This window comes from Sapajus apella, unplaced genomic scaffold (genome assembly GCF_009761245.1).
Source record: "Sapajus apella isolate SASKATOON/1434 unplaced genomic scaffold, GSC_monkey_1.0 scaffold18, whole genome shotgun sequence".
NCBI classification, from domain to species: domain Eukaryota; kingdom Metazoa; phylum Chordata; class Mammalia; order Primates; family Cebidae; genus Sapajus; species Sapajus apella.
Genome location: NW_022436958.1, coordinates 25,936,064 through 25,957,354, shown reverse-complemented (window position 1 = coordinate 25,957,354; position 21,291 = coordinate 25,936,064). Strand labels below are relative to the sequence as shown.

Sequence of the window (21,291 nt, the reverse complement as noted above, 5' to 3'; positions counted from 1 at the left end):
CAACCACATAGTTGTAATTAGTGTATATACTATCTTTTATCACATTCGTTGTTGTTTTATTTTTTTCAGGCTGAAAGAAGGCCACTAGTGGGTCTGAGGAGTATGTGCATAGATAAAACCATACCATTTTCAAATATAGTTAGATTTTTGGGTACATAAATTTCAGTGTTCTTATTATTACTAAATTTCAAGTCCCAGTTTTACTCTTTATTTATGGCATAATAAGTCATGGTGCAGTTCTTCAGGAGTACATATAAAGTATTTCCTGCATGATATACAACTTTACATAATCCCATTTGGATTAAGGTAGATAGAACCAAGTCTTTTATTCAAATAAATGATGTTATGTGGAATGTGGGTGTATCTTACTATAACCAATTTGACTAGAGTGTTTCATTTTTTCTTAAAAGATACAGTTCATCTACAGAAAACATGTATTATTCTTAATAAATCAATAGAAATAGCCTAGTGCTATATTAAAAAGGAAAGAAGGAAAGAAAGGAAAGAAGGAAGGAAGGGGAAAGGAAGAAAATTGTCTACAGTTCCCTGATTGAGGGATTAGAGGTTAGGTGTAGAGCGAGTAAAGAACTGAGCTATCTTCAATTTAAAATAATCCACATGATAAATAGCACTATGTTTATTACAGAGTACAGTAATCAGATAATACATTTTAAAGTATATATAATTCAAAATAAAAAAGGGAAGACTGTGAAATCATTAAATAACTATAAATATAAATGATGTTCATATGTTTATACCTGTTTTCTAACATAGCATAATTTTATACCTTAAATATCATAAATAAAACATATATATTTAATTTTTTAAAACACATAAACCATAAAAATAAAGTCAAATGTATTTCATCTCTGACCTGCTTGACAAACATCTTGATGGGGAGAATTTCTTATTTTTGTAGCATATAAAAAAAGTTACTGGAATTCTGCTTCCATTTATGATAGACTTACTAAAACCTTACTCTCCTTCTATTAAAAACAAACAGAAAACTGAACAAAATACATAAGGCAATTGTTTTCAGACACTAGGAAATTAATAGGCAAGTTTGATCACTGAAAGAAGGAAAACAAACGATAATGGGATACAGGTTACCTTGGCTTTCTGCCTGGAGGCACTTTCTGGACCACAGTGAAGAGAGAAGGAATAAATAACCTAAGCAGGCCCCAGCAGTCTTACTGAGGGGAAAAAAAAAAAACACCACCAAGATCAGAGTTCATGGAGGCTAAGATGCTGCAATTTGCAAGACAGACAACTGGAGAAGTAGTTCTGGAAAAAGCTCGAGAAACCTACACAGGTATCCTTTTGAATCTACTGAAGAATACTAAGTCATAAATGCCTGGGGTAAAATTCCCCAAAATTTGGCAAAGAAATACCAGAAATACTATAAGCTGAACAATTTCCAGAGCTCACATAGATGTGGAAGATTTTCAAATTTCACCAGCAGAGTGGAAAACCCTTATTGAATATGCAGGATATTTGGTAGAAATCTCAGAAAAAAAAAATAGTGCTGTAGTACTAGGGCTAATCTGACCCCAAAAAAGCTTATAAAGCAAGCTTCAAAAGGTATAAGCTGATCCGCAAGTGGTTTAACTCCTGCAAGAACATCTAACTTTTTTTATAAAGACAAAAAAAAAAAAAGTGTTATAAGCATTGAAGAATGTTAACTTTATAGTACCCAGTATCTATTTAAAATTCAATAGATATTATAAGAAACAGAAAAATGTGATTCTTAAAAGGAAAAAAATCAAATAAAATAGAATCGGAATTTATAAAGATGATGAAGGCAAGCAAAAAAAATTTTTTTTTTAATTTAAAACTAATAGCAAAACTTTTTCCAAAATTAATGAAAACTATAAACCACATATGCAAGAAGTCCAGTGAACCCTAAACAGGTTAAATATAAATAAAACACACTGGATCACATCATAATCAAATCTTAAACGCTACAGAAAAAATGACACATCCTATCTTAAATGCTAGAGAAATCAAGTCTTAAATGCTAGAGAAGAAAAAAATACATCCTATACAAAGGAAAAATATAATGTTGATAGATTTTTTTATTAGAAACAATGAAAGTCAGAAGACAATGGAACAAAATCCTATATTGCTTATAGAAAAAAAATCTGTCAACAGAGGAATCTATGTTTAATTAAACTGCTCTTCAAAAATGACAAAACATGGCATAATTGTTCATGAGCAGACTATGAGAAATGATAAAGTTCTTCAAGTGAAAGGAAAATTATACCAAATGGAAATTTGGATAAACACAAAGGAATAAGAACTAGAGGCGGTAAATGTGTGAGTATATTAAAAAAAAAAAAAAAAAAGAAAAGACCTTTTCCTTATTTCTAAATATCTTAAAAAATAATTGACTCTTTAAAGCAAAAAATATCAATGAATGTGCAGGTTTTATAACATACATAGAAGGAGAAATTATGGTATTGATAACATCAAAAAATGGGAAGAAGAAATAGTAGTATATATTGTTGCAAGAATCCTACATTATTCGTGACATGGTATTTTGCTATTTAAAGTATATGTTGACTAATTTAAAATGCATGTTATAAATCCTGCAACTATAGCTAACACACCAACAGGGAAGACAAGATGGAGTAACAAAAAAATAAATCTAAAATACTGTAGGAAATAAGTAAAAGGGAAATGCAGAAAATAAATAGCAAAATTGTTTATTTAAACCCAAACATATCAATAATTATGTTAAATATAATTATCTAAATGCTTTTACTGAAATGGAGAAATTATCAGAATATTTTAAAAAATAAGGCTTATCCATATGCTGTCTAAAGAAAGCATACTTAAAATATAAAGCATAAAAAAAGATGAAAAATGGTGTTCATACAAATCCTAATCATAAGAATATCTGAGGAGCAGTATTAACTTCAGACAAAGTAGTGGTATTAACTTCAGAACAAGTACTATTACCAAAGATAAAATAGATAAATATAGCAATCCTAAATGTGTATACACTCAATTACAGAATTTTAAATTACATGAAGCAAAAACTGACGTAACTGAAAGGAGAAATTAACAACTTCACATAATTATTCATAATAATAGTTTGCAATGTTAACACTCATCTTTCAGTGTTTTATAGAATAAATAGACCCAACGAATAAAAATATAGGAAACTTAAATAATACTATGAGCTAAAGACATATTGACAATTATAAAATCCTAGCAGAATACAGGTTCTTTTCTAGTACACATGGAACGTTTACCAGTAGACAAGCCATATGCTGGGCTACAAAACCAGTCTCAATAAATTTGAAAATGCTAAAATCATGCAAAGTATTTATCTGACCATAGAGAAACCAGAAATCAATAATAAAAGAAGGAAGAGAAGAAGGAGGAAGGGGACAAGGAATAGTAGGAAAAACTGATAGATGTTTAGAAGGTCCCCAAATGTTTGGAAATAGGTTCCAAATAACTCACAGTTCAAAAAAGAAATCACGTGGAAAATTACAAACTATTTTTAACTTAATGGAAATGAAAATAAAATGAATAAAAACTCATATAGGGCACCCAAGGCATTTTTTAAGATAAATCCATAGCTTTAAGTGTTTTTATTTCAAAAGGAGATCTAAAATTAAAAAAATCCAAGCTTGTAAGCTTGTATTTTAACAAGCTAGTAAAGGCAAGCAAATTAAAACCGAATACAACTGGAAGAAAAGAAATAATAGATATAAGAGCAGAAGTTAATAAAAATAGAAAACAAGAGAGAAAGTTAATGGAAGTAATTTTTAAAATCAGTAAAACTGATAAGCCTAAAACTAGACTGAAAGAGAGAACGTAAGATACTATCCTGTATGAAAGAAATATAACACAAACCTTATGGACATTAAAAGAATAAGAAAAGAACATTATGAAGAATAATAAACTTGACAATTTAGATGAAATGAAAATACTGTTTAAATTATACACATTATCAAAACTGAAACAAACAAAAATAAGCCTGAATGATAAAACAAAAGTTGATAAATTGAATTTCATCAAAATTAATAGCTTCTGCTCTTTAAAAAACACCATTAAGAAAAGGAATGGGCAAATTTTATACTGGAAGAAAATATTTTCAATACTGAGATCTAAAAAAGGACTTCTATCCAGAATATATCAATAATTCTTATAAATTCATAATAAGAAGGAAACAATTTAAAAATGAGTTAAGTATTTGAAAATATAGTTCACAAAAAACATATGAATGACTAATAAAGACATGAAAAGATGTTATTAATCATCAGGAAAACGGAAATTAAAACCCTAATGAGATATGTACACAGACACTACAATGGTTAAAATTAAAGTCTGACAAAACCAAATGTTGGAGAGGATATGGAACAACTGGTATTTTCATACATTGCTGGTGAGAATGTAAAATGATACAACTTTGAAAAACAGTTTGGCAGTTTCTTATAAAGTTAAACATACACACAACTCAGCAATTTCACTCTTAGGTGTTTAAAAGGGATATGAAAATATATACCCACACAAAGACTTGTATACAAATGTTCATGGCAGTTATATTCATAATAGCCAAAAACCAGACACAGCAAGGTTTCAATCAACAGGAGAAGAGATAAACAAACTGTGGTATAGCCATATGATGCAAATCAATTCAGCAATTAAAAAAAAAAAAAAAAAACAAATTACTGATACACACAACAGAATGATTCTCAAAAACATTATGCTGAGCAAAATAAGTCAGTCACAAATGTACATGATGAATATGTACATTATGATTCCACTTATATAAAATCCTAGAAAGCAAACTAATCTGTAATGTCATAAAGGAACTCAGTGGTTGTCTAAGGTCTGAAGTGAGTGGTGCAAGCAGCCAAGGAACACAAGGAGACTTTTAGGGTGAAGCAAATGTTCTATATCATGATTCTGTTTAGAGGCGTGTATACATTTGTCAAAACTAATTGAACTATACACTTAAATGCATCTTACATATTAATTACACATCAATAAAATGTAATTTATTAAGTTACAGAGTTTTTTAAATTTATGTAGTAGAAATGCAGGTGCATTTGTTTGTCAACACGTTTTAACTAATATCCTCTGACCAACCAAATGTATTAGTATGGTTAACATATCAGAATTAAGGTGTGGTGTGCTGAAGAAAGTTTTAAGATACACTTGTTTCATTTCTATAGTAACTAAACTAAAGCAACCCTTTTGGATGAAATAAGAACTCCCTATTTTATAAAACTAAAAATATTGAGTTAAGGAGAGATGCCTAGATATCCATAGTCTGTAAACTTGCTTTTGATTGATATTTTTGCCAGTTGGGCATCAACTAAATAATGTATACAGAATATAAGTATTGTATTCTTCTCTCTAGCTTACAACCTTTAGCTCCATTTTCTTCCTAAAAAATAGGAAAAAGATTAATGTCTTTATTAGAACTTAAAAAGTCATAATCACAGAATTTCTTAAAAATAAGTATTTCAGGTCACTTTCATTTTTATTTTTATTTTTTTTGAGATAGGGTCTCACTCTGTTAGCCAGGCTGGAGTGCAGTGGTGCAATCTTGGCTCTTGTGCCTCCCTGGTTTCAAGCAATTCTTATGCCTTAGCTTCCGGAATAGCTGGGACTATAGGCGCAGGCCACCACACCTGGCTGATTTTTGTGTTTGTTGTAGAGACAGGGTTTTGCCATGTTGCCCAGGCTGGTCTTGAACCCCTGAACTCAGGTGATCCACCTGCCTCATCTTCGCAGCTAGTGGAAAATGCTTGTTTATGACCTAAAGAAACATTTCAGTTAATTTTGATGTTAGAGATAACATCTAATCTGCTAAAAACTATTTACTAAATAAGAATTTTTCCTGACCTTTCTCGATCATGTAATGATTTAGGTACAACATGTATTTCTTGATCATGTGTGGTTTAGGTAAAACAAATAGCATTGATTTTGTGCCCTCTGATTGAATCTACTTCCTGAGCACATGATAGGTATTTTGGAAAAACAGCATCACACGTAAATGTTTCCCCACTATATTTAGGGTGAGTAAAACGTGTTTTTTCACATGAATCTCCTTGGATCACAGTAATAGATTCTGGGAAATATTGTCAATTCTCTTTTTAAATAACTATTCATTTACTCAGAAACAATTTAGGTCCACCTTTTCTTCATGTAGAAGATACAATCTAAACATCTGCTCTACCATCAGGGGATTAATGTCTGTTACATATGCAAGTTCAGCCTCACTAGAGATCTTCTGTATTAGTCTGGATGTCCAGAGAAGCAGTGCCAAGAGATAGATGTTAGATAGACATATATGTTTAAATATAAAGATATAAAGAGATTCATTATAGGAATTGGCTCACATGATTATAGAGGACGAAGAGTCTCAAGAGCTGTACTCAGTAGCTGGGTCTAGACCAGGGAGAGCCAATGGTGTGGTTTCAGTCTAAGTGTATCTCCGAAAGTCAGAGAAGACTGATATTCCAGCTCAGACATTCAAGCAGAGAGTAAATTCTCCTTTACTTCCCCTTTTTCTTCTATTCAGGACTTCAGTGAGTTGGATGCAGCCCACCCAGAGTGGGATGGACAATCTGTTTTGCTTGTTTACTGACCCAAATGCTAATCTCCTCTGCAAACCCCTCAGGGACACACCCAGAACATTTGTGTAACCAAATATTCAGGCACACTGTGGCCCAGTCAAGTTGATATACAATTAACCCCCATATCTCCCTAACTTTCATCCCTTAAATAGATAAAAACAAGGGGTCACTGCTTTCCCCGGGACATTCTCTTACTTAGGATATCTATGGTAAACAAGGATCTTGATAACCAAGCATGACAAGATAAGCAAACAAGGTAAGATGGAAAAGCAAGCAAGTGCCCAGGAAAACATACTAGTTTAAAACATAGCAGGAATCTGGCCAAAGCCTACTTGGAAAATGATTAAGTGGTTTATAGAAGCAATTGTTTGTAAAATTTATTTGAGGAAAAAAATATGTGGTTTGAATTTAGTTTAATTAAACACTTCACACTGTTTTGTTGTTGCTGCTTTCCCCGCCCTGGTATATAGCTATTCCAGTGACTTAAACATAGGTTATTATCATAACTCTCAGTTTCTGACAGATGCCCAAAGATCATCATTCAGACTGTGTATCCTGATGTGACTGACTGTGTAGAGAATAGCATTTCTTTTTAGAATTATTACAAAAGAATACAAATACAAAAATGAATAGAGAAAGTACTTAAAGAGCTTATTTTAAATCATGAAGATTTAGTGGAAGAAGCACCAATGCAGATATTCTACCTAAATGCTGATTATATAACAAGGGATCTCTTAGCAGTTTCTCCCTATAGACGAAAGAACAAAAGTATATTCTATTTTTTCCCTACAAAAATAAAGCTATGTGAATTTTCTAAGCCAGAGATATGTTTCTTATGCAAAAATACTATGAAAATGAATTGAAATAGATTAAAAATTGTATACAAATTAACACTCTAAGGAAACTGGGTTTCTTAAAAGAATTTGGTATCCCTTAACAAACCCAATGTATTCAAAATAATCTCAAATTTAATAATAGATTTTTCTTCTACAAGTTTAGATTTGAGGCTAAGAGGCAGAAGTAAGTTACAATTTAAAACTAATATGTTAACTCCAATTCAGAAAGGGTTTTAAAATCCCTAAAACATGCTTTTGATTCATATTTTTTTAAAGAAAATGTATTTATGGTGAGCCATGACATGCCTTCTTTTTCAAATGAAAGGGTTTATTTCAAATGCATTTTCTTTCTGGTGAATGCTCCCGGCCACACACTGATATTATAAACAATCTGAGTTTTCACGTTCATTTAGAATCCATGATGAATTTGGATACTTTCCCTCTCCAGCTTTATCACTAAAATTAAAAATGTAAAGCAGTTTTAGTTTAACTTCTTTTTTCCCAGTAATCCACTGGTAAATCCTCACTAGACTGAGATAATCAAAATCCACATGCTTGATACTGTAACAACATATAACATGCCTATGTGCAGTTCCCCCAATAACTTTGTTTTTTATCCAATCCAGCACTAATGTATGCAAGCATTTTTGGGAATGTATCTGCAATTATCCAAAGACTATACTCGGGAACTGCCAGGTACCACATGCAGATGCTGCGAGTAAAAGAGTTCATTCGCTTTCACCAAATCCCCAACCCTCTGAGGCAACGTCTTGAAGAATATTTCCAGCATGCATGGACTTACACCAATGGCATTGACATGAACATGGTATGTATTTCTGTTTTCCAAAATGAAAGTGCCGCAGGCATTATAGTGATAGCCAAAATGAAAAAAAAAATTTGGTATCACCAGCTTTGAAACCCTTGCTTTTGTTTTCTTCTCTCGGATGTGTATTTTCTCCCCTGGAGATAGTCTCTCATTCTCAATTCATGGCATTGCATGGTGCTATATCTAGTTATACTGTGTGGCAAAGGCATTATAACATGATGCAAACTGATATAACTGTGTGTAGTAGAGTTCCCACTTCTGGTGAGAGAGAGCATTGCTTTAGCTGGGACTTAGACTTTCACTACAAAGCCTCATTGCCAACACCCCCAGAAAATAGTTGGATCCAGTTGCAATAAGATTTGGCAAGTAAACAGTCATAATTATGATGCCCCCAAACAGGGATCCCAGGTTAACACACTTTAAAAGACAGGAAATTGAAAGCTTGTAGGAGAGGTCAGGGATCTTAACTATATATAAGCATTTTACGATAGGAAGTTTCACACTTATTTTAAGAATATTTTTTTCTATATTTTAAACAATCTACGCTGTGCCCTCTTACTCTACCTGGTTTAATGCATGTTTCCTTTCAAGGGAAAAATACAGATGCCTTCATATTTTTCAACATCAACAATCACCTGTCATAACTTCCCTTCCTGTATCACTGCTCAAAAATCAACACAATTAATAATACTAATGTGGTCCAAAAACCTCTTTTTATTATTAGGAGAATTGCCAACATTCTTTTACCTGGCAATTTGGCTATAAAGGCTGATTGCTAAATAAATCATACAACAAATCCAAATTCTATGACATGTCACAGAGCACCAGAAAAAAATAATAAAAATAGGGTACCTTCCCATATGGCTGCTCTTCCACTGGGCAAGGACCCTGTTTCTAAGAATTCCTCAGAAAATAAAAGCTTTCATATTTAATTATGTCAATTGCATGAAACAATTTTTGTGTAAGTGAGCCTGTACAGTTTAAATTGGTACTTTCTGTTTGACCAGTAATATTCTAATTGAAGAAGCAAGGGTTCAAAATTAGCAGCAATGGTGCAGGAAGCATTGCAAATATTGCCCAATTTAAAAGTAATATTGATCTATGGATAAGTTTATCATAGCTGTGTGTGATTTATTTGATTGAGAAGGACACGCCATGACAAAAATGTTAATTTGAAGAGCTAATCAAATTAGAACTTTTCACACAAAATTCTATGAGTCATTTCTAATCATCCCAAAGTTCCTTGTGAAAAATTCATCTGATTAATTGATCTCGCAAAGGAACACTTTAATCTCACAAGAAAGAACACCTACATATTGATCACTTTTCTATATTTCCATCATTGTTATTGTTTAACAAAGGTATCAGCATTCAAAATCTACTGGGGACTGTCTACTGCTGGGTTGACTGAAGCAGTGTCAAAATTTTTTAATCAAAACATATCACGCATTTTTTGTTGTTTCATACTGCCAGATTATTTCAAAAACAGTAGCAAAACAACTATTTTACTCCCCCCATGTAACTCTAGTTTTGTGACCATTTTTTTGTGATAAAGTCTATTTTGTGACAACTATTTACCTTTCATTGTTTGACTCTATTACCTATGAATATGGTTTATATACCACTTGCCTATTTACAATGTACTTATGAAAGATTTATCTCTTTCCTGTCTGCTTCACACCTTAATAAATGGAATCACAACACCCACCGGTAAGAACAGGAGGTATTTATATCCAATTTAATTCTCGTGTAAATTGTGGAGAACACCCTTGTTATCTGTCAGGTTTAGAGCTTGTTAAATGATTTCCAATGTTAGTTCTGATCTTTTTTGCATGACGTAGCTGAGGAAATACAAAGCAAGAAACTGGGGAAGACAACCTGGAAGAGGCCAAGTACAGAATAGAAATCCTTAACTTTAACAACAACTTGACCTCTAACAATATTTATATACAGCTTCCCAGTCCCCATAAAAATTCACTTCTCTGCCCCAGTCCCGACTCTGGTAAAGGCTATGGGTATACGGTTTGCATTAGATAATTGTCATAAATAAAATGTCATTCTCTTTCATTATCTTCTATTTTCATGATGTAGGTGCTTTCCTTTCCTCTCATCTGCATGCCTGTATTACATCATCCTGGAGTGTGTGAGCTCTAAACCATGTGCCACTGAGTCTTGCATGTGGTTTTGAGAGCTTGACTTTGCACGGACTTCTTGTTTATATATGGTGTCTACATTTCTCATTTTGTGACTGCAAAGTGAGTAAGCAAACTGCAAGATAACTCTGAACACTCAGCAAATCAAGGATGCTTACTTGTTAAGCACTAGTTACAAAACAAAGTTGATTAGAGAAAAAGCAACTGTACCCTTAGACTATTGAGAGGTTACAAAAATATCAAAATGGATTTTTTTACCTCCAAAACCACACTTAAAATCCCTCTGTATTATCAACTAAATTGTAATTTAATCGCAGTTTAAAATCATTCAAATGTATGTGTTGTCACACATAAAAGCACATTAAACTTGTTTTTTGCATCAGCACTCCATGATAAGTATAACCTTAAATATAATTTATCATGAAACATTTCAGGTCATTTTTGCTGTTCAACCATGTCCAAATGAAGTACAAGGTATTCAATCATAGTGTATTAATTGACCCAAAATTATTTTCATGAACGAAAGCACTTGATTGTTTGATAGACCACAAAAAATAAGCACTAGTTAAATAAGAAAAGAAATGACCTAAAAAGTGTGGCCATATCCTTTAATCCCTGCATCTTTTGCTTTTTGTAAAAAAGGTATTGCCAGAATGTTTCAAAATTTAAAGCACTGTAGGAACAATTATGGACTCCCTTTTAATTGAGCCAAGTGGTTCAGAGTACAAAAGGAAATGGGCCATAATAATGAAGCTAGTGAAAGAATCATGGTTTTTTGTTTTGTTTTGTTTTCGGTTTTGTTTTTGTTTTGAGACGGAGTCTTGCTCTATTGCCCAGGCTGTAATGCAGCAGTGCCATCTTGGCTCACTGCATCCTCTGCCTCCTGGGTTTAAGCAATTATCCTGCCTCAGCCTCCTGAGTAGCTGGGATTACTGGTGCATGGACCACACCTAGCTAATTTTTATATTTTTAGTAGAGATAGGATTTCACCATGTTGGCCATGCTGGTCTTGAACTCCTGATCTCAAGTGATCTGCCCACCTCGGCCTCCCATAGTGCTGGGATTACAGGTGTGAGCCACTGCGCCTGGCCTAAATCATGTTCTTTTGAGCGTGATCTCATATTTATGAATAGAAAAAATTATCTGAAATATGTGCACAGATTAATTCTGGAAAACCCCCTTCCTGATACATTTAAAATTTTTAGTTAGGAGTGAAGAGATGTTTTTTCTTCAGAGTAGGACTGATGGCATCTCAGTGAATTTCTCCAAATCAAATATCTCTTCTGATTTAGTCTGAAACTTTCTGAGGTTACCTAACACTGTTTTAGTTACAACACTACCACAGTAATGAAAATCATCATCCATGTCAGTGTAGAATTAAGTGGCCTCACATCATACACAGGAGTCTGGCTTGAATGAAGAAGGACTCCAATGACCATGGTCCATACATCTTTCTGGATGAAGAGAAACAAACTATTTAGGGCAGAACCTACTCCTAAATTTAATATTATACTTGCATGGAAGAAATGCCTGTATGAGCATTTAATGATGAATTTACTTCTTACCTAAAAATAGCACCTCCACCTCCACCAAATTAATGGCCAAATAATAGAAAAAAATGCAAAATAGGGATTCAGAAGACCTAAAAAAAATAACTCTCAGTCTGCCACTACGCTTGGACAAGTCACTTAACCTCTCTGTAATTTTATTAAACTTGTCATTTTCAAATACTTTTAAAGCACTAGAACTCAAATATGCTAAATGTGCAAAAACATTATTATGGAAGCTTTTCTACTTGAGGATGGCAATTCTAACGTATCTGCTGCCCATCCCCCAACTCGTATAATCCAGAAACAGTTTTCATTTATTTTAGTAAGAAAAGGGACATTATCTTTTTTTTTTTTTTTTTCTTTCTTTTTTTTTTTTTTTTTGCCTGGGATATTAATGGAGGAAACTTTGAGAGACAGACATAGAAAGGAGTAGGAGTAACAGCCTAGGAAGAGGCATAAACTCTCAGCAGAGTGGGTAGGTAAGTTTTTCTTAAAGACAGGAAAGAAAGAAAAGAGAAAGATGTGAAGGTGTTAGCTTGCAGGTTAAAGGGAAACTTGGTATCACTTGCACTGCGTCATTCAGTTTCCTACGTTAAGCAGGTACTAGATGAATCCTGAGAAAGAAAGAGGTGCAAATAGAAGGATAGCTCAAGACAGGGGGAGTTTTGGAGATTTTAATTGAGTCAGCTTAATAGAATAAAAACAAACTTAGAATCATAGTGAGATTCTGAGTGACAGAGCATGGACTTGTAATGGACCCAATGAATAAAGTCAGTTAAAAGTGGAAAAGAATATAATAAAGAATGATATACTGTTTAATAGACATGTATATTGCTTGGGGCTGATGTAATTTCTAAGGAACATTTTAATGAAAATTTGATTTTCTTTACCTTCATGACTCTTCCACTTTCTCTATGATCTGTCAGAGCAGCCTCCAGTACTAATGCAGAGCTTATCTCTGCATCTACAATCTAACCCTGCTCCATCAAAAACTTTGTTACACTCATTCTCTACACTTATTTGAAAGACTTCATCTAAGCCAGACCTTTATATTTAGATCACAGAGTGTTTTGATACACCGTAGCAAAGTATAATGGTGAGCTGTTTCAGTTATGTTCAATTAGCAACTCAGATGAAAACAATCCTTGTGACAGTATACCCCATTAGAAATGTAAAAGCAAAATTTGCAAAGTAGTGTGGCTTGTCTTCACCATATTACCTTCATCTCCCTTACTTTTTCTAATGATTTTTTATCTGCTGACGTTGATAAATACAGTCCATGACCTAGACTGCTATGTGTATCATATAGCTATAACAAAATTTTCAAAATGTGATGCCCTCATACCCATCTAATCCTCCATACATTTAAAAGGGGCATAAAGATTGGCAGGAAAAGAAAACTACATTTAAATGATAACAATCCATAGGACTGGTATCCTTTTTTGGTTTTCTATAAATAAATACCTAGTTACCATTTAGGAGTTGAATTAAAATAATAGTTTTGCACAATGCACTTGAACAGATGTTGTCATCTACAGATAGATTAGTTAACAGGAATTATCTGGCTCTAGAGAAACTAGTAAGGTACTAAAATTTCACACTGGCAAGAAGTCTACTACTATGAACACAAAAATTTACCACTCACGATCACCTACTTCAGCCAGCCCCTGAATAGCAGGTGCTTTTATAAGGGCAAAGTTCACTTGCCCTTCCTACTTTACACCAAAGCTATTTACCCTAAATTTCTTCAAAATATCACAGAGAACAAGAAAACACCATCTGGAACACCCTGACATGAAAAATGTCAAGTTTAAGACAGGCATCTAATGTTTTCAGGTCACAAATTGTACATGTTCATCTTTCACAAGTGATGATGGCTACTTCATCCTGGTCTCTAACCATCATCAAAGAGGACTTATTTACAGTTGGAATCATGCTGCTTCTAAGCAAAGTGAGTTCTTCAGTGGTAGGATCCGACCTTTAGCCCATCCTAAGCCAAGAAAAATAATGACAGTATGCCCTAGCACTTTCCATATTATAAAAGTCTACAGAAACATTACACTTAGGTGGTGAACCTACTCTGGTGCTTCAGTTTCTCCATTTATTAATAATGTTACTCCTACAGTAGTTGGAAGGTGGAAGTGATGTCTCAAATTGTTTTTTACTCCTAAAATAATGTTCTTATTTGAACAGAACTGTAGAATTAAATTTCTTATGCTGAATGACATGATGTGTTTCAAAAAACTTTGCAGTGGTAGAAGCACAGGAATAATTCAAACTCAATTAAGTTTCAGATCGCTTGATAATCAACACAGGTTAAGCCGTTAATATAAAATAGAGATTATCAAAGTTCAGTTATAAAATATTCTTTGGAAATATGATTTCCTTTCAAATATGGGAATAACTCAGCATTTCTTAAACCTGATGGAATCAAACCATCCAAAATCTTTTTCCAAAATAAAACTTCTATATTTTCTTTAGTAGAAGACATAGCCAGTGGACTAGGATTGATATAAATGGATATGAAAATGGTCCACCCAATATGTCATATTTCATAATCACTGTTTTCTAAAGGTGAAACTTGCGGATGTAGTTCATCTTAACCTAAATTATCATATAGCCTTAAAGCAGCAATATCTCAAGAAATTTAGATATATTTTAATTGTTTTTCTCAGCTTAGACATATTGCTATCCATGTGGATGAGTGTGGATGGAAAAAATACATAATCATTACATGTTTCATGCCAGATATACCTAAAAAAAGATCTCCTTTACTTTGCATCTTGGGCTACTATTAGCCAGGTGAGCCACCCCCAGCAGAACTCTACACTCACCTTAGGGACCATCTGAGATGAACCTTCTTTATTGTTTTGGGGTGGGGAGCATCACCTCTGATGATGCATTTTTAACACTCCAGAGCTATGCTGAATCATTTCCATATATACTGTCATTCATTATGCCCTCTCTTCTGTTAATCTTCTTAGATCAGTATGCTGTGCAACCCACACAAAGCTAAAACACTTCTGTAGTTAGGAAAACCTATCATAGTGGAAAAATAAGCCAAAGACTCACTCTCCACAAAGGCAAAATTATTTTATTTGGATCATAGAGGTGAATCTCAAGCTATCATCTGATTCTTTGCTGTGAATTGCAAGGTGTGGGTGCTAGGAAAATGTGTTTTCCAAGATAGGGCTTTAGCCCAGAGCCTAACTTAAATTTGTCTGTCTATGAGCTATTCTTTCTTTCCTTCTTTTTTTTTTTTTTTTTTTTTTTTTGAGATAGAGTCTTGCTCTGTCACCCAGGCTGGAGTGCAGTGGCATGATCTTGGCTCACTGCACCCTCCACCTCCTGGGTTCAACAATTCTCCTGCCTCACCCTCCCTAGTAGCTGTGACTACAGGTGAGTGCCACCACGCACAGCTAATTTTTGTATATTTAGTAAAGATGGGGTTTCCTCATATTGGCCAGGCTGGTCTTGAACTCCTGACCTTGAGATCTGCCTGTTTCAGCCTCTCAAAGTGTTGGGATTACAGGGGTGAGCCACTGAGCCCAGCCTATGAGCCATTCTTAACATTTAATATCAGACAACACCACACTGTGGTCAGAATATTATAATAAAGCAATTCCCTTTGACTAGATATCTAAAGAACAAAAAAGAGTATAATGCCAGAAAAACAGTGGTTCAAAATTTTACAAGCTGTACTTCTAAAAGATAAACAAAAATATATAGACTGGTCTAGAGTAATCAGAGACAGAGACATTCTTGGAGTAAAAGCAGAGTGGAGTCATGTAGACAGTGGGCAGAATGAAAAAAAGGACTATTGTTACATAACATTTGTAGCCCATGCTTTCTAAATATGAGAATAACATTAAATGGAAGTTTAAATCTGCACCTTGCTTTATTCCTTTTCCTTTCATTGTCACCCATCTTAGTATACAGGATTGAGATTTATATTTTTTTAAAAATGTTATTAAACATTAATTATTGGTTCTCATAAGTTTATGGCTTTTATATTGACAATTCTTAAAGAGAAAAATGTCTTAACCCATCACTGAAGCCAAGTTAAAGAAAACATTAAGAAGAACTAACTTTTTTCAGATTAAAGCATAGAATCATTGTAAATTGTAAAACAGTACATAAAAATTTGTTTTAAAGTGATTAAAAAGTACCTCCGTCTTTTCAGTTAGAGACAACACCCTGATATAACATCACCTTGCAACTATACTTGGGTTATACCATATATGTACATTTTTCTCGCTTATAGACTTATATGAATTTGTTTTTAAATTGGGGAACTCTGATGGTATAAATTTCATAGATATGTCTGATTTATATCATCTCTGATGGTATAAATTTCATAGATATGTCAATATAAAGAAAGAAACTGAAGCAAAATTCATATAGAGGATTTATTTGGACAAAGGTCAAGGATTTACAGCCTAAGAAACACTGGGAAATGCTCCAGAGAACAAAGGAGAGGCTCAAAGGCTTTTTTGGTTTTGCTTTTGTTGTTGTTGTTGTTGTTGTTTGTTTGTTTGTTTGTTTGTTTTTAAAAAAGGACAAAGGAGGGGGGCAATTGGAAAGTTGTCAGGAATTCTCATTGATTTACTGAAATAGCTTGGTTAGTGATTGGCTATACATGGTTAAATTATAGGGCATGATTTATAGTATCCAGCATATAGTGTTAGGTCAATTTCTAGCAACTGGTGGGGCTCTCAGTCTAGGGTCCATACAGCAGGTGAATTATTTAGCTTAAGGTGGAAAGTGAGACATAACTGCTCTCACACATCATTGCCTCTATAGGTCTCATAATTTAAAGGGGCTTGTATTCCTTAGATAAAAAGTTATTTGCCTCCTCATATTTTATTTACATAAATAAAATTGTAATATTTCTACTTTTTTATGAGGACTTTTTAAATGCAACATTTTTAAGATTTTTTTTATACTTCAATTTATTTATCCATTCCTACTCTCTCCCCACATCGCTTCTTTACTCATTTCATTATCTATTACCTATGTGTGTAAACTTCCATGCTAATATAATTATACCTATATTTGCATGTATACATATATATACATATTTACATACTTATGTAATTGCGTAATTTAATCTATAAAAATCTATTTAATTACGTGCAGTCCATGTTTCTCACTTAATATCTTGTGAAAATACCTCCAAGCTGGCTGATACAACTAATTCGTTCCTTTTAATGGCACATACATTCCACAGTAGTTTATTTGATATACTATAACTATAAAATACATAATATAATATTATGTAACTACATACTACATTTATATTAATGGCATCTTCTCTTATACTAATGGCTTCATTTCTGGGCATTCATTTGATTTCTGATTTCATGCCATTTCAAACAATACTGCAATAAACCCACTTACATATACTTCCTTTACTAACACTTTATTTTTATGGGTAGATTCTCAAATAAGGGATTTTTGAGTCCAAAATTATATGTCATTTTAATTTTAATAGCTATGGTAACATTACATTCCAAAAATGCTTAACAATTTGTATTTCTATCAACAATGTTGGTTCCTTTCCACCTTCCCCTTACTAGTACTGGGTGTCATGGTTCTTTTTAATTGTTGCCAGTTTAATGAATATGTGAAAGTTTGTTTTTACTCTAATGACAATTTCTGAGCTACTATTGATTTTAAGCACCTTTTTCATTCACTCATACACACACACACACATACATACACACATTATTTGGCTTTTTTATTCTATGAATTGTCCATTCATAGCATTTTTTCATATTTTCAATTATCTTTTCTCGTGTTATTTAATAAGAATTATTTGTAGATATGAATGCTTTTTATATTGTAATTTGATTCTAATGTCTTTTCAGTATGTTTGTTTAAGGACTATTTTGGATACAAAAGTATTGCTGTTTTTTTTAAATATTGTCTAATTGGTTAACTTTTATTATATAGCTCATAGATCCTTTCCTGTTTTAAAAAGACCCTACTAAACCTTTGGATTATATGAGTAATTTCCCAAATTTTTAAATAAGATTTGGTATAGGATTAGAAAGAAAACTTCACAATCTGTTTGAAATCCATTTTTGTAAATGATTTCTTCACATGAATAGAAAACAATTGTGGTAGAATTTATTAAATAAGCCATTCTTTATTTATTTAATTAAAATACCACCTGTGTCACACATTACATCTTTGGGTATAATTGGGATACATATCTAGACTCTAAAAGCCGCTCTATTTGTCTGCTCAGTGTAGCATAAGAATGGTTTGGCTTATTTGGGCACAATGGCTCATGCTTGTAATCCCAACACTTTGGGAGGCCAAGGAGGGTGGATCAACTCAGGTCTGGCGGGAGTTCGAGACCAGCCTGGCCAACATGGTGAAACCCCATCTCTAGTAAAAATACAAAAATTAGCTGGATGTGGTGGTGGGCACCTATAATCCCAGCTAGTTGGGAGGCTGAGGCAGGAGAATCGCTTGAACCCTGGAGGCGCAGGTTGCAGTGAGTTGAAATTATGCTGTTGCGTTCCAGCCTGGGTAACAAGAGCAAGACTCTGTCTAGAAAAAGAAAAAGAAAAAAAGGAATAATTTGTGTTTAGCAGCTTTATGTCATATTTTAACATCTGTTAAAGTAGGCCGACACTTAATCATCTTATTTTGCTTATTTCCCTTGGCTGTTTGAGAGCATTTATTCTTCCAAAAAAATGACTGTTTTAATTCAGTTACAACTTACTCAATGTTGGACTTTTGAGATAACCTAAAGATCAGATTATTAAATCTGGTTCCCAAGAATGAGAAATCATAACCACTGTCAAGATTTACTAATAATTTCAAGGATTAACAAATTATGAGCATAGGCACGGAGATCTTCCTTGCCATATTAGTATGAGTACTGGCTCAGATTTAACCTAGGACGACTCTAAATGATATATGTGATTATTCAACACTTAAAAAGGATCTCTTTTGGTCATTAAAGATTTACATTTTATATTCTGGACATTACACAGCTTATATGACATTTTCCGGAAAGTCATGTTGTATTAAGTCTATTGATGAAAGATTGGCCTGCTATAGGTGATTATTTAGAAATATCCTGCTAAAAATACTACATAAATGGGACTATTCCACTAATAAATACCCTTAGTGGGTTTGCCAGGAGCAGGTCACTAATGTTTGTCAGAAGCTGGCCATTTTTCTTCCTTGTTATTTCTTGGGAAATATAGAAAATGGATTGTAGGTCTACTCTAACCCTTATTTAAATATAACTTTGGCATTTAAATATTAAATTCTCATCCATCCTGTACATTAAAATCATATGAAATATTTTATAATAGTTAAATCAGAATTGCTTATAGTAGTTTGTGTCAGTATTTTTATTAATCTATCATAATACATAGGCAAGATTGAGAACCATTGGTTTGTATCTTAATAAACAAAATCTTTTTCAATAAGATTTTATAATTTTCCTCTTAGAAATTTTATTTTTTTGTTAAATTTCTTTATTGATTTTTATATAGCATAGTGAGTTGAATAAAATATATTACACATTTCAATTTTTACCTACTTATAGATAATAAAGAATAAAACTATTTATCTTCTATCCAGCCACTTTAACAAATTCTGTTATAATTTTTTTGTTTGTTTTAATTTGTTTTCTCTGGAGCCAAGTTTTGGGTCAATTTGGTTTTCTTTAACAAATTCTAAAGGACTTTTTCTTTGGTTGGTTTGGTTCAATTTGACTTCATTCTGATAATACTTCTTCTTTAGTTTGGTTTAATTTAGTTAGTTCTGGTTTGTTTGAATGGTGGGAAGTCCTCTTGAGGATTTAATCTTGGATGTTCCAAGTATACAATCATATCACCAGCAAAAAGAGATAAATTCATTTTCTTTTTTTAATAGCAATCATTTATTGGGGTATTTTATTGGTGTTCACTAGAATCTCCAAAATAATTTTGAAAAGTTGATTTTGATTTTAAAAATGTAATTAAAAAATAAAATTATTATTTGAAGAAAAATATTAATCATTGCTTTAATTAAAGAAGTGTTAAGACAAATACTACTAAAATATCCTTGTACTCAGGAAATGAATCCTACTGGATCATAGATTTTTAAAAATATATATTTTTAAATTTTTTTCTTTCTTTCACTTTTATTTTAGGTTTGGGCGTACCTATGCAGGTTTGTTACATAGGTAAATTGCCAATGAGGCTTGATGTACAAATGATCCCAAGGTAGTAAGCATAATGTCTGGTGATACCTGTTCTTACCACTATTCCCTTCCATCCTCCCTCCTCAAGCAGTCTCCAATGTCTAGTGTTCCCATCTTTATGTCCATGTGTATTCAATGTCTAGCTGCCACTTATAAGTAAGAACATGTAGTATTTGGTTTCTTGTTCCTGCGTTTGTTTAGAATAATGGCTTCCAGCTGCATCCATGTTGCTGCAAAGGACATAATTTCATTCTCTTTATGGTTGCATAGTATTCCATTGCATATATGTACTATATTTTCTTTATCCAAACCACCATTGATGGGCATGTTGATTGGTTTCATGTCTTGCTATGAATAGTTCTGCAATAAGCATACAAGTGCGTGTCTTTTTGATAGAATAATTTAATTTCCTTCGGGCATTTGCCAATAGTGGAATTTCTAGGTTGAATGGAATAGTTCTCTTTTAAGTTCTTTAAGAAATCTCCACATTGCTTTCCAGAGTGACTTAACTAATTTACATTTCCACCAGCAGTGTACGAGGGTTCCCTTTTCTCCACAACCTCACCAATATCTATTGTATTTGGAATTTTTAATAATACCCATTCTGACTGCTGTGAGATGGTATCTCATTGGAGTTTTGATTTGCATTTCTCTGATAATTATTGATGATAAGTATTTTTTCATATGTTTCTTAGCCACTTGTATGCCTTTTTGTGAGAAACATCTGTTCATGTCCTTTGCCCACTTTTTTATTGAGTTTTTTTTTTTTTTTTTTTTTTGCTTGTTGGTTTGCTTAAGTTCCTTATAGATTTGGGATATTAAACCTTTATCAGAGGACAGTGTGCAAATATTTTCTCCCGTTCTGTAGGTTGTCTGTTTACTCTGTTGATAGTTTCTTTTGCCATGCAGAATCTCTTTCATTCAGTTAGATTCCACTTTTCAATTTCGTTTTTGTTGCAATTGCTTTTGGGAACTTAGTCATTAATTTTTTGCCAAGATTGAAAATGTCATATAATGTTATGGCCTGGAATGGCATTTCATAGACTTTCTTTGAGCGTTTTATATTGGTTTTAGGTCTTATATTTAAGTCTTTAATCCATCTTGAGTTAATT

At 32.9% G+C, this 21,291-nt stretch overlaps 1 protein-coding gene across 4 annotated transcripts in view; it reads left to right on the top strand.

Annotated features, from left to right (window-relative positions):
- KCNH7 (potassium voltage-gated channel subfamily H member 7) overlaps nucleotides 1–21,291 on the top strand; it is a 462,003-nt gene that overhangs the window by 398,016 nt on the left and 42,696 nt on the right. For all 4 annotated transcript variants that reach the window (XM_032286560.1, XM_032286559.1, XM_032286561.1 and 1 more), the window contains one exon: nucleotides 8,065–8,264. In XM_032286560.1, the coding sequence (XP_032142451.1) occupies nucleotides 8,065–8,264 (200 nt within the window). The remainder of the gene's footprint in view (nucleotides 1–8,064; nucleotides 8,265–21,291) is intronic.